The 11,143-nt window shown below is 60.6% G+C and overlaps 3 protein-coding genes across 6 annotated transcripts in view; 1 reads left to right on the forward strand and 2 right to left on the reverse strand.

Moving 5' to 3' along the window:
• RNF123 (ring finger protein 123) overlaps positions 1–8,719 on the forward strand; it is a 29,056-nt gene extending 20,337 nt beyond the window's left edge. For 3 of the 4 annotated variants that reach the window (XM_029241846.1, XM_029241848.1, XM_029241847.1), the window contains exons 28-39: positions 911–985; positions 1,141–1,228; positions 1,318–1,405; positions 1,494–1,578; positions 2,943–3,082; positions 3,186–3,374; positions 3,466–3,541; positions 3,783–3,867; positions 7,603–7,745; positions 7,898–7,992; positions 8,119–8,204; positions 8,288–8,719. In XM_029241846.1, coding sequence (XP_029097679.1) covers positions 911–985; positions 1,141–1,228; positions 1,318–1,405; positions 1,494–1,578; positions 2,943–3,082; positions 3,186–3,374; positions 3,466–3,541; positions 3,783–3,867; positions 7,603–7,745; positions 7,898–7,992; positions 8,119–8,204; positions 8,288–8,408 — 1,271 coding nt within the window. In that variant the 3' untranslated portion in view covers positions 8,409–8,719. The remainder of the gene's footprint in view (positions 1–910; positions 986–1,140; positions 1,229–1,317; positions 1,406–1,493; positions 1,579–2,942; positions 3,083–3,185; positions 3,375–3,465; positions 3,542–3,782; positions 3,868–7,602; positions 7,746–7,897; positions 7,993–8,118; positions 8,205–8,287) is intronic. The other variant, XM_029241849.1, reaches the window with a different exon arrangement.
• Positions 3,917–7,608, reverse strand: AMIGO3 (adhesion molecule with Ig like domain 3). The gene has a single exon (XM_029241858.1). The coding sequence runs from the start codon at positions 6,728–6,730 to the stop codon at positions 5,201–5,203; it is 1,530 nt and encodes a 509-aa protein (XP_029097691.1). The 5' UTR covers positions 6,731–7,608; the 3' UTR covers positions 3,917–5,200.
• On the reverse strand, positions 8,548–11,024 carry GMPPB (GDP-mannose pyrophosphorylase B). Its single transcript, XM_029241859.1, has 9 exons — positions 10,647–11,024; positions 10,441–10,521; positions 10,301–10,349; positions 10,020–10,162; positions 9,642–9,800; positions 9,477–9,555; positions 9,275–9,402; positions 9,009–9,191; positions 8,548–8,929 (listed from the first exon to the last, which is right to left on the reverse strand). The coding sequence occupies exons 1-9, from the start codon at positions 10,773–10,775 to the stop codon at positions 8,798–8,800; spliced, it is 1,083 nt and encodes a 360-aa protein (XP_029097692.1). The 5' UTR covers positions 10,776–11,024; the 3' UTR covers positions 8,548–8,797.
• Positions 11,025–11,143: the final 119 nt, after the last annotated feature.

Here is an 11,143-nt window from a genome sequence, read left to right on the forward strand (position 1 = left end):
ATTCAGGCTGGGAGGGGACAGAAAAGGGGGCCTCTGGAGTGAGCCCTAGAAGCCCTGTTCTGAGCCCTCATGGCCCAGCAGCACACATCCCACGTGGGGAGGAGGTGAGGCTCTGCCCAGCATCACACAAGCATTTGCAAAAGTCCCACATGGTGGAGAGCCCTGTCCTAGTACCAGCAGCCATAGAACCAACAGCTCCTCCCTGGTGTTAGGAGGGAAACAGACGAAATAGAGTACAGGGTGTGGGGATCACCCCCACCCCACCCACCCTGCCCCGCCCCACCCCACCCTGGCTTTCACTTCCTTCTTGGTGCTTCTGTGGCCCAGGAGCCAGCTGGCCTCTTACCCTGCTGCCCTGGCGCTGGCCATGGGGTGTGGCATCCCATGCAGGGGCAGAGTGGCTTGTCTTTGCAGATCACAGCAAGGAGTAGGGGGGCGCTGCTGGTGGCCACATAGGAGTCTGGGCTTCTTGCAGACCCACTGATTCCAGGCTGGGCTTGGCAGTTTATGTCTGGACTAGGCTGTGGGCTTTTACGCTCCTGGCCTGTCCCCTTGCCCTGCCCTAGGCCTCAGTGCAGGCTTTGTCCTCAGAGGTGGGGCTGTGGGTGCCCAGGAGACTTTGCTGAGCCCTCCAGTGTGTGTGCTGAGATGGGTTTGAGCCCAGGCAGGACTCTTTGTCAGGACCTATCCTCCTGCTGGGACCCGCCCAACGCCCACAATGAGTCTGTGCCTTCAACTCTTACCAACTGTTAGTGAATGCCCTGCCTAAAGTCCCCAGATGTCAGCTTGGGCCCAGACTAGCCCTTGGAGCTAGCTCTGGAGCCCACTACCCAAGCCCACCCACCAAGGGGTGTGCCTGCCTCTGGAGTCCGCACTCGCGATCAGCTCATCCTGCTACCCAACCCTGCAGGCTATGAAGAGACCCTGACCCGTCTGGCTGCCATCCTTGCCAAACACTTTGCCGACACACGCATCGTGGGCACTGGTGAGGTGCCCGACAGAGGGCTGGGGGAGATGGGGACGGACGGGATGGCACCTCTGGCTGGCTATTTTCTGCGCACAATGCCGGCCAGGTGGGTATGAGGCATGGGCACCAGGGCTCATGCCAGGCACCTGCTGAGGCATGGCCTGTCCCAGCAGATATCCGTGACTCGCTGATGCAGGCCCTGGCCAGCTACGTGTGCTACCCAAACTCCCTGCGGGCCGTGGAGCGGATCCCTGAGGAGCAGTGAGTGGGGGCCCAGGGGCAGGGGGGCACGCACTCTGCCCTGCACAGCACTAGCGTCACCCCGTGCCCACCACCCATTGCTCTCACAGGCGTATCGCCATGGTGAGGAGTCTCCTGGCTCCCTATGAGCAGCGGCCCTGGGCCCAGACCAACTGGATCCTGGTGCGGCTCTGGAGGGTAAGCCTGGCTGGAGAGGAGGTGGCTATGGCTGGCTGGAGGGAGGGGTTGCCCTGCCCCACTGACCTCCCGCCAACTCCACCCCCAGGGCTGTGGGTTCGGGTACCGCTATACACGGCTGCCACACCTGCTGAAAACCAAACCCGAGGATGCCAATTTGCCCAGCCTCCAGAGTGAGTATCCAGGTTTGGCAGGCGGGGGCCGTCACCCGCTGCTCTTGCGTTCTTGCAGACTTTCCCACTTCTTCCAGCCTCAGTTCTGGACTCGTGTTGGGCCCCAAACCCCCTGTGTATCCCCTGGGGTTTCCATTTCTCTGCTTCCTCCCAGTCTAAGGACACTCTGGTGCTCTTGAGTCTTGCTCTCCAGTCCCATGTGTGCCCTTTGGTCCTGAACGGTCTGCATGTGTCACAGTGAAAAGGGGCAGCATCTTCCCAGGCTGCTGGCAGCTTATGCAAAGTGATGACCCTATCCCTTGCCCTCTGAACCAGCTCCCTGACCTCCAGCCTTGTCCCAACACCATGTCCTTCTGCCCCTTTACTTTCACTAGCTGGTGCCAGACCCTGGATACCTGAGTCAAGGCAGGGGCACAGACTAGGGGTTGGCCAGGGCCCCAAAGGGTGTCCATGGGGCTTCCTGGAGGAAGTGGCCTTTGGTTGGGAGCAAAGTCTGCATTTTCTGTCCTGGGCCTATGGTCCAGCAAAGCCCGGTGAGCCTGAGGACCTTCACTGGGCCCAGCCCAGGGTCTTGGGCTGTCTTGCTTGCAGAATCTGCCTGCCACATGCTGTACTCACCCCACACAGTGGCTCTCTTTAGCCCATGTGGTATGTTTCTGCCCTTGTGGGAGTGTTTGGGCCTAAAGGGGTCCCCAGAGGCCAAGTTCCTTGTGCAGAGTCACACAGCAAGTCCTTGCCAGTTGCCTTAGTCCTGCCTCCAGGGTGGACCTGAGCTGCAAGTGGAGAACAGCAGTGGGGCCAGATATGCATCCTGCTGCTGTAGGAACTATTGATTTGCAGGGGGGGGGAGGTATGCCTAGCCCGGTGTGGCTGAGGGCTCTGGTTACTGCTGCCTGTCAGCCCAGACTTGGCGCCCACCACCTCAGCCGTATGCTAAGGCCAGGCCAAGGGCAGCAGAGGACAGTGCAGGATGGCAGGGCTCAGAGGAGGCTCTTGGGAGAAATGGCCTTGATACAAGTGAAGAGGAGTCGAGGTTGCCCCCTCTAGGTCTAGCCCTTCCTGAAGGGCATGTGACTGAGAACTTTCTGGGGATCAGGCTGGGGCTTGGGGGCGGTTCTAGAACTGGGGGTGGGGGAGGCATTGGGAACAACTGCAGCCTGTGGTTGGCCCAGCAGAGGGAGGGGACAGATTTAGCCCTGACCCCCAGGCAGCACTGCACCCTGTCCCCCTGCCTTCAAGACCTGAGTGTTCCCAGGGAGCTGTCTTTCTGCCCTTACACCAACGGCCTGTGAGTGAGGACAGAGGCAGACGGGCAGGGGCCGCTGACTGGAGTCCCGATAATGCCCCTCCCGATGTCCCCACAGAGCCCTGCCCCTCCACCCTGCTGCAGCAGCACATGGCAGACCTGTTGCGGGAGGGTCCTGACGTGGCACCCAGCTTCCTCAACAGCGTCCTCAACCAGCTCAACTGGGCCTTCTCTGAGTTTATCGGCATGATCCAGGAGGTGGGTCACGGAGGGACCTTGTGGGCCAGGGGGTTGCAGAGGATGAGGCACGATCTGCAGTGTGGCCAGACCACTGACTGCTGCCCACACGGTGGTGGCTCAGATCCAGCAGGCTGCTGAACGCCTGGAGCGGAACTTTGTGGACAGCCGGCAGCTCAAGGTATGTGCCACCTGCTTTGACCTCTCGGTCAGCCTGCTGCGTGTCTTGGAGATGACCATCACGCTGGTGCCTGAGATATTCCTCGACTGGGCCCAGCCTACCTCTGAGATGCTGCTGCGGCGTCTCGCACAGGTGTGTCCATCTGGGCAAGGGTGGTTGGGACCCTGGGGACACCCCAGTGGTGTGAGCCCACCCATCCACCAATGGGCTCCTGCCCTCACAGCTGCTGAACCAGGTGCTGAACCGGGTGACAGCTGAGAGGAACCTGTTTGACCGCGTGGTCACCCTGCGGCTGCCTGGTGAGGACCTAGAAGCCCTGTACCCAACACACCACAGGCCTTGGTTCCTCTGCCAGGAGCAGTGCTGCCTGATTCTACATTCTGCAGCGGGACAGCCTGGCTTGGCACCCCCAGCCTAGCTCAGCCTTCTGTGGGGAGGAGGGTGGGAAGTGTGAATGACGATGATGTCAGCTGGGCAGGGATGGAGCCCCTGCAGCGGGACCACTTGGGTAGCTCATCCCCTTCCTTCCCTTTCCCTTAGGCCTGGAGAGTGTGGACCACTACCCTATTCTGGTGGCAGTGACAGGCATCCTGGTACGACTCCTGGTGCACGGCCCAGCCTCAGGGTGAGTGTTAGGGGCTGGGGTCCCCTGTGGGTGCTGGGCTTGTCTGATGGGGAGGGGGCTGGGCAGGGCCTTCCAAAGCTCATCTCTCACATGGACTTCAGCGTCAGGTCTGGAGCTGGAAGGAAGGTAGTGAGGTATGAACTGAGTAGGTAGCAGCAGCAGCAGCCTAAAGTAGGAGAATCCAGTAGCTCCGCAGAGCAGGGTGCCCTGGCCCGTGGGCAGAGCCGCTGGCTGTGGCTGTGCCTCAGGCAGGGGCAGGGGAACTAAGACTGTGCTAAGGGCGGGGTGCCATCCTGTGATATCCAGGGACACAATGCTGGGGTTAAGAGCTGAGCACACATACTGCCATCTGTGTCTGTGAAGGCTCCAACGACGAGCATGTACTAACCTTTATTAAGAAATTCCATGATAGCTGGATCCAGGACACTTGTGGGCCCCCCAGCTCAGCCCTCACTCAGGAGGGGTTCCCAGTCCCCGCTTCCCTGCCTCCCTGCCGTGGGAGTGGTGAGATGCATATGAAGCCAGGGCACTGCTTCAGCCATTAGGCTGATACCAGTGCCAGCCCTTAAGAGGATTCTGCCCTTGGGAGACAGCAAGTTCCGGCTCAGCCCTCCCATCTTAGCCATGCTCAGCAGGCTTTTTACTGCTGAAAAGCTGGGGGAACAGGTCATTGGTGCCCCTTACCATTGTCTTGCGAGCCCATGGGAGAGGCTCTGCCCTCAGAGTGCCTGCGATGCCCCTGGAGGTCTCTTGAGGAGCCTTGCCTGCTGGTTGCCTTCTCACCAGACTGCACGGACTCGTGAAGCTTCAAGTAGCTTGAATGTTGGTGCGTGGGGAGTCACATTTCACCAGAGGGAGGGCTTGTAATTCCTCTTTCCACCCTCGGGGTGGGGACTCAGTCTTCCTTTGAAGTCTTCCTCCTTTTCTCCTGTGGGCCACTCCCGTCCCCTTGGGAAGCAGAAGGTGGTCTTGCTTCAGTTCTTCACCACGACTCTCCCTGATGGCTGCCTTAGCCCCTGCGGGTGAACCTGGGGCTCTAATGCAAGGGCTCTTCCAGATGGCCCTCGGTTCCAATCCTCATGTGGGCACAGGTAGGCCCTGCTAGGTCCTGGGATGTTGTGGTCCTGTGTTGCTGGGGAGAAGCAGGAGAGAGTTGGGGACTTCAGCCCCTCTACCAGTGAGTGGTGTTGCTGTGGTTTATGTCGAGGCCCACACAGGAGGCTGGAGGACCAAGCCCAGTGCTTCCCACCAGCATCTGGCACTTCTCTGGGCAGCAGCGGGGAGCAGGGCAAGCAGTGGGCAGGCAGTGGCCTCGGTGGGGCCCCTGGGCAGCCTAGGTCATCACCAGACCCTCAGAGCCTGTGGAGCTAGTGGACTCAGAGCCAGCCTTGAGCCGCAGGCCCAAGGGATTGTGGAGATCAAAGTCTTCAGCTACTGCTAGCTGCACACGACCACTGAGGCTTCTTCTGCCAGGTTCCAGAAAGACCACGTGCTTGTGGACACTGGCCTCGCGTCTCGGTGCGTCGGGCGGCGTGGTGCTGAGCACTGAGGACTGTGCGCTTAGCTCCTGGAGTGGGCTGGGTGTTCGGGGCCAGCGGCGGCAGCGGCAGGTGTGATGGTAGCAGCTGCGGCAGCCGGGGCAGGGTGGCGCAAACAGGTAGAGCAGCACGAGCACCAGGCCCACGGCGCAGCCCAGCAGCGTGGTGAAGCCCGTGTTGAAAGTGTCAGGCTCAGGGTGTGGAAAGTGCACACTTACGTTGTATTCGTGTGTCTGGTTGTGATGCAGGTGGGGTCCAGTAGCCAGGCACACAAAGACACCCTCGTGCCACGGCTGCACATTGCTGATGGCCAGGCTGCCATCAGCCCGCACTGCGATGCTGCCGTTGCGAGACCCTGGTGCCACAAGCAGCTCATGCTGCGGCGAGACCCAGGCAATGTGCACGGCTGGGGCGCTGGTGTTGCAGTGTAGCCTCAGGGACTGCCCCACCTGCACATGCAGCTGTTCTTCAGGCTGCTCTAGGCCCCGAGCCAGGGCAGCTGAGCAGTTCTCAAAGACACGGCTGTGCTCAAAGAAGCGCACGCGGGAGGTGGGTACCTTGAAGGCCAGGCATGTGTACTCGCCCGCGAAGTCGCTCACAGCGCTGAGCCCCCGCTGGTGCCAGCGTTGCAGCAGATGGTAGAGACGGCAGTCACAGGGTAATGGGTTGTTGTGCAAGTAAAGGCCGTTCTTGAGAAAGGCTGGCAGTGAAGCCAGGTCAGGTACAGGGATGCGTCCTAGGTGGTTGGAGGAGAGATCCAGAGTACGTAGGTGGGTCGTGCCCAGGCCGTGCAGGTGATTGAAAGAGAAGGACGCAAGTTCATTGCAGCCCAGGTAGAGACGACTGAGCGCGCCCAGGCCGTGGAAGGCCTGCTCGTCTAAGTGTGCCAGGCGGTTATTGAACAGAAGCAGCATCTTGAGCTCCCCTAGGCCGTCGAGGTCGTGGCGGCCGAGGGCCCGCAGGGCGTTAGATGATAAATCGAGCAGCCGCAGGCCGCTGGCATTGGTGAAAACTCCCGGACCTAGCGCATCCAGCTCGTTGTGATTTAAACGCAGGGCGCGGAGCCGGGAGAGGGGCGCCAACCAGCCGGGGCGCAGGCGCTGCAGCGCATTGTGGCTCAGGTCGAGGTCTGCAGCTGCAGCTGGTAACGCGCCCGGCACATCCTGCAGCCCCAGGCCGGCGCAGCTCAGGAGGTCGGCAGCGCAGACACATTTGTAGGGACAGTTATGAGGCGCAGGGAACAGGAAGCCCTCGGAGTCCAGGGTGCTCATTAATCCGACACCCAGCATGCACAGCAGTGTGCCCTGCAGCACCAGCCGGGCCATGGCGGCGGCTGCCAGGGGTGGGACAGGGCAGCTTGGTGCGGGGCACAGCTCCGAGACTCACCCACTTCACATCCGGCTAGAAGTGCGGGGCGCTAAATGGCCAGTGGCCAGCGAGACAGTATGCGGGCTCCGTCCCGCAAGGCCGACCGCTCCAGCTGCCCGGCTCCAGATTTTGGGTTGAGTTGGGGCCACGCTCCGCTCAGCACTCCCTTCTCAGGCTTCCCCAGCTCTCTCCTGAGTGCCTTTCTGAGCACTCAGCTTCTAAATACTCTCCGGGAGGCGATTTCTCGGGGGCGGGGCCTCAGGCTCCCATTGGCTCCCATTGGCGGGGCGGGGTAGCCGCGTCCCCCGGCGTTCATAGGCCCCCGCGTGGCCGCCAGAGGGTGAGCGAGTCGGGCCACAATACCCCAGCCTGAGCTTGGCTGGCGGCTTTCCAGAGTGCCCGTCTCCCGGAACCCTGGGAAGCATGCCTTTAAGCTTCTTGTGTTGTGTTTTCTTTGAAGGGTTAACGTCTATGAGGGGGCAGGTGTTTTCTTTGAAGGGTTAACGTGTATGATTGGGCAGCTGTTTCCTTTTTTTTTTTTTTTTAGCTGTTTCCTTTTAAGGGTTAACGTTTATGAGGGGGTAGGTGGACTTCCATTATCTTCTGGTGGTGCTCCCTTAAACTGGTACCCAAACTGGTACCCGGCAATGTGGGTCCTTACTGGGATCTAGGACTTTACTGGGAGGACTGGAGAGAAGCAGGGAGATTGGGTGGAATGAACCAGGCAATAATGCAAATAGGCTGGACTTTCCACCCCCACCCCTCCGAATAGATACTGATTTCAGACAGGCCCAGCCTTCTGACTACCCTTGTACCCTCTCCCACCTAGGACAGAGAGAGCCACATCAGTGCTCCTGGCTGATCCCTGCTTCCAGCTCCGCTCCATATGCTATCTCTTGGGGCAGCCAGAGCCCCCTACCCCTGGCACTGCCCTGCCTGCCCCTGACCAGAAGCACTTCTCCCTACAGAGCTGTGAGTAGGCCGGGGGTGGGTCAGGGAAGAGAGGGATTTGGGGCTGGCCCAGGTTAGTAGTCTTAAGAGGAGCAAATTCCCAGGCAGTGAGTACTCAAGAGGCACTGGGTTTTAGGGCCACATTTGGCCTGACACCTCCTACCACCCGCCAGACACAGATTACATCAGCGTTGAGGAACTGGCCCAGGTGGAACAGATGTTGGCACACCTGACCTCTGCATCTGCCCAGGCAGCAGCTGCCTCCCTGGTGAGTGGGGCCACAGCATACGGGTCCACACAACCCCAGTACACGTCACCACAGCTGTGCGCGTAGTGTACACCCAACTTGTCTGGGCACCCAACCCCAGCCCACCCTGCACTCTGCTCCCTGCAGCCCACCAGTGAGGAAGACCTCTGCCCCATCTGCTATGCTCACCCCATTTCTGCTGTGTTCCAGCCCTGTGGCCACAAGTCCTGCAAGTAAGTGGGCTGCACGGGTACAAGGGGCTGGGTGGGGAGCAGCAGGGATACACAGGCCATCTTTACGCCCTCCCCTGTTGTAGAGCCTGCATCAACCAGCACCTGATGAACAACAAGGATTGCTTCTTCTGCAAAGCCACCATCATGTCTGTAGAGGACTGGGACAAGGCAGCCAGTGCAAGTGCCACTTCCTCGGCTGCCTAGGCCTACCTGGCCCACACAGCAGGAACCTCTACCCTTAAACTCAAACCCAGGCTGGGCCCTATTTATGAGCCCCTTGCCCTGTCCCCCACGGCCCCCCACCATGCCCTATTTGTGCCTGAGCTTGACTTGCAGTCAGGGCCACAGTGAGCATTAAATTATTATTCCATACAGTTCTGGCCCAGCCCATCTTGAGGGAGTGGGCTTTGTGGGGTATGCCCAGCAAGGATCTTGCCAGATTATGTCCACAGGAGAAGGCGCGTGTCCGATGGCTTCAGCCTTGTCCAATCCTCCCCAGTCAAATGGCAATGAGTCCAGGGCCTCCTGATGTGTCGAGCCAGTGATCCCCTTGCCAGTGGGGAAATGGGGGCTCAGCCAGCCCCACAGCATCCTCACATGATGATGCGGGGCTCCGGCACCGACTCACCAATAGATTTGTGGGGCAGCACACTGGCCCCGTTGAGGTAGAGCTCGTCGTTAACTATGACGTCCTCACCCAGCACTGTCACGTTCTCCATGCGCACCTTGGGAGGAGGGGCAGGCCTGTCAGCGAGGCAGAGGCATTCCCCCACCCTCCCAATCTGGCCCAGCCCGGAGGCTTACCCACTGGCCCACGCGGCAGCGCCAGCCTACAATGCAGGACTCAAGCCAGGAGTGAGAGCGAATGTGGGCATCTCGCAGCACCGTGCACCGCCGAATGCACACACCATCCTCCACCACCACACCAGGACCCAGACTCACATTAGGGCCAATGCTGCAGTTCTCGCCAATACGGGCACTTGGGTCCTGAGGACAGCGGGGAAAACACAAGTGGGCCATCTGTCCCCCAAGGTTGAGGGGGTTGACAATGCTCTGGGCAAGGGCCTCACCACCAGCACGTTGCCCACAATGCCGGGGCCTGAGCACAGTTGCTCAGGCTGCTTCTGTCGCAGCGACTGCAGGAAGAGGCACATGCCAGTGAGGAAATCCTTGGGCTGCCCAATGTCCATCCAGAAGCCTGTAGGGAGAGAATGCATCAGGGGGCTCAGCCCAGCCACAGACCACCCCCACCCTGTGGCCTCCCTGCCTCACCCTGCAACTCCATGGCATAGAGCTGCCCCTCCTTGGCCATGACAGGGAAGATCTCCTTCTCAATGGATGTGGGCTGCAGCTGTGGGAGTGGGCAGCTCATGAGCAGGGTCATGGCAGTGGTGGCCTGCCCTACCCCAGCCCACCCAGCAGCTGGCTTCTACACACCTGGATGCGCCGTAGCACTGCAGGGCTCAGGATGTACATGCCTGCGTTGATCTTGTTGGACACAAACACCTGCGGCTTCTCCACGAACCGGTGAATGCGGCCTGTGTCCGCCTCACACACCACCACACCATACTTAGAGGGTTCCTCCACTTTGGTCACCTGAGTGCAGGGGGACTTCAGGCCTAGTCCAGGGCTCCTGAGCCTTGATATACATGCTGTCCTAAATTTCAGGAGCTTTGCCGAAAATGCTTAAAAGCACAAACTGCACAGCTCTGCACCCGCAACACCAAGGGGCAGTTCAAGGCTGGAGGATGGGAGAGGCTAGGGAGGCTGCGCATGGGGACAGGTACATTAGAGCAGAAAGACGTGCTCTCTTACCAGAATTGAGCCCTCCTGGCCATGGTGCCGGTGGAACTGCACCATGGCTTGAAAGGGGAAATCGCAGATCACGTCACTGTTGAGGACGAAAAAAGGGTCTGCAGTCTCAGAGAGCAAGTCACGGGCCAGTGCCAGGGGCCCAGCTGGGGGAGAGGAACAGGTCACCATCATCTTGGGGGTCTGAGCCCCTGGATCCAGGCTCAGCAGTCCCCATCCAGGCTGAGTCTTGCTCCTTCCCTGGCCCTAAACCCTCCCCAAGGGACCTTCCTGTCTCTACTGACCTGTTCCTAAAGGCTCCTCTTCATGGGACATAGAGATTCGGATTCCTAGCTGGAAGGAAAAAGCCCCCCGTCAGGCTCCTCTCACCAGGGTGAAAAGTTGAGCGGGGACCAAGGGAAAGAGCGAGAAGTCCGTGCCTCACCCTTTGCTCCTGCGCCTTCATTTCCTTCTCCAGCACCTGAGACATATAGCTCACAGCCAGAATCACGTGGTCCACGCCGGCCTGTGGGACAGAACAGCGCCGGCCGCCAGGCAGATTCAGCCGAAGGCACAGGTGTCCCCGATCCCCAATCGCTGGCCGTCCCTCATCCTATCAGGTCCTACCAAGACCCCGGCCCCGGGCCTTACCGCGGCCAGCGCCTCCACTTGGTGCAGCAAGATGGGCTTATTGCAGAAGTCCACCAGCGGTTTCGGAATGCTTAGCGTCAGCGGCCGCAGGCGCGTCCCATAGCCACCCACCAAAATCAGTGCCTTCATTGCGCCTGCGGGCGGCCGGAGAGTGAGTCCCGGGCTCCGAGGTGTCCGCGGCCTGCCTGGCGGACCCCTGCCGCACACTCCCGCCGCTGTGCCCGGCCCCTCGCCCTTCACCCGCCAGACTGACCAACTCTGGCTCTGCCTTGTCCGCCCAGTCCGCGCTGACGCTAGGGCCGAGACCGCAGCAAAGCGGGACGCGACGCGACGCCGGACGGAGACCGACTGCCTCCCAACTCGGGCCGGCGGCCGGCGGGAAGTGACGTAAACTCGGGCGGCCCAATCAGCTACCGTATACGTGGCACACCGTTGGCGTCGAAGCGCCGAAACGCGACGCTCCGGCCGACGCAGCCAATGAGAGCCGAGCGCGCCGG

Source organism: Monodon monoceros, unplaced genomic scaffold (genome assembly GCF_005190385.1).
Source record: "Monodon monoceros isolate NGI ecotype Baffin Bay Population unplaced genomic scaffold, NGI_Narwhal_1 Super_Scaffold_3, whole genome shotgun sequence".
Taxonomy (NCBI): domain Eukaryota; kingdom Metazoa; phylum Chordata; class Mammalia; order Artiodactyla; family Monodontidae; genus Monodon; species Monodon monoceros.

Bases quoted from the DNA above. Each gene is read 5' to 3' on its own strand.
- GMPPB (XM_029241859.1), bottom strand. From the start codon at position 10,775: ATGAAGGCACTGATTTTGGTGGGTGGCTATGGGACGCGCCTGCGGCCG. The intron at 10,522-10,646 runs GTAAGGCCCGGG...TCTGTCCCACAG, and splicing joins AAGTGGAGGCGCTGGCCGCG to GCCGGCGTGGACCACGTGAT. The intron at 9,556-9,641 runs GTGTGTAGAAGC...CCACTCCCACAG, and splicing joins CAGTGCTACGGCGCATCCAG to CTGCAGCCCACATCCATTGA.
- AMIGO3 (XM_029241858.1), bottom strand. From the start codon at position 6,730: ATGGCCCGGCTGGTGCTGCAGGGCACACTGCTGTGCATGCTGGGTGTC.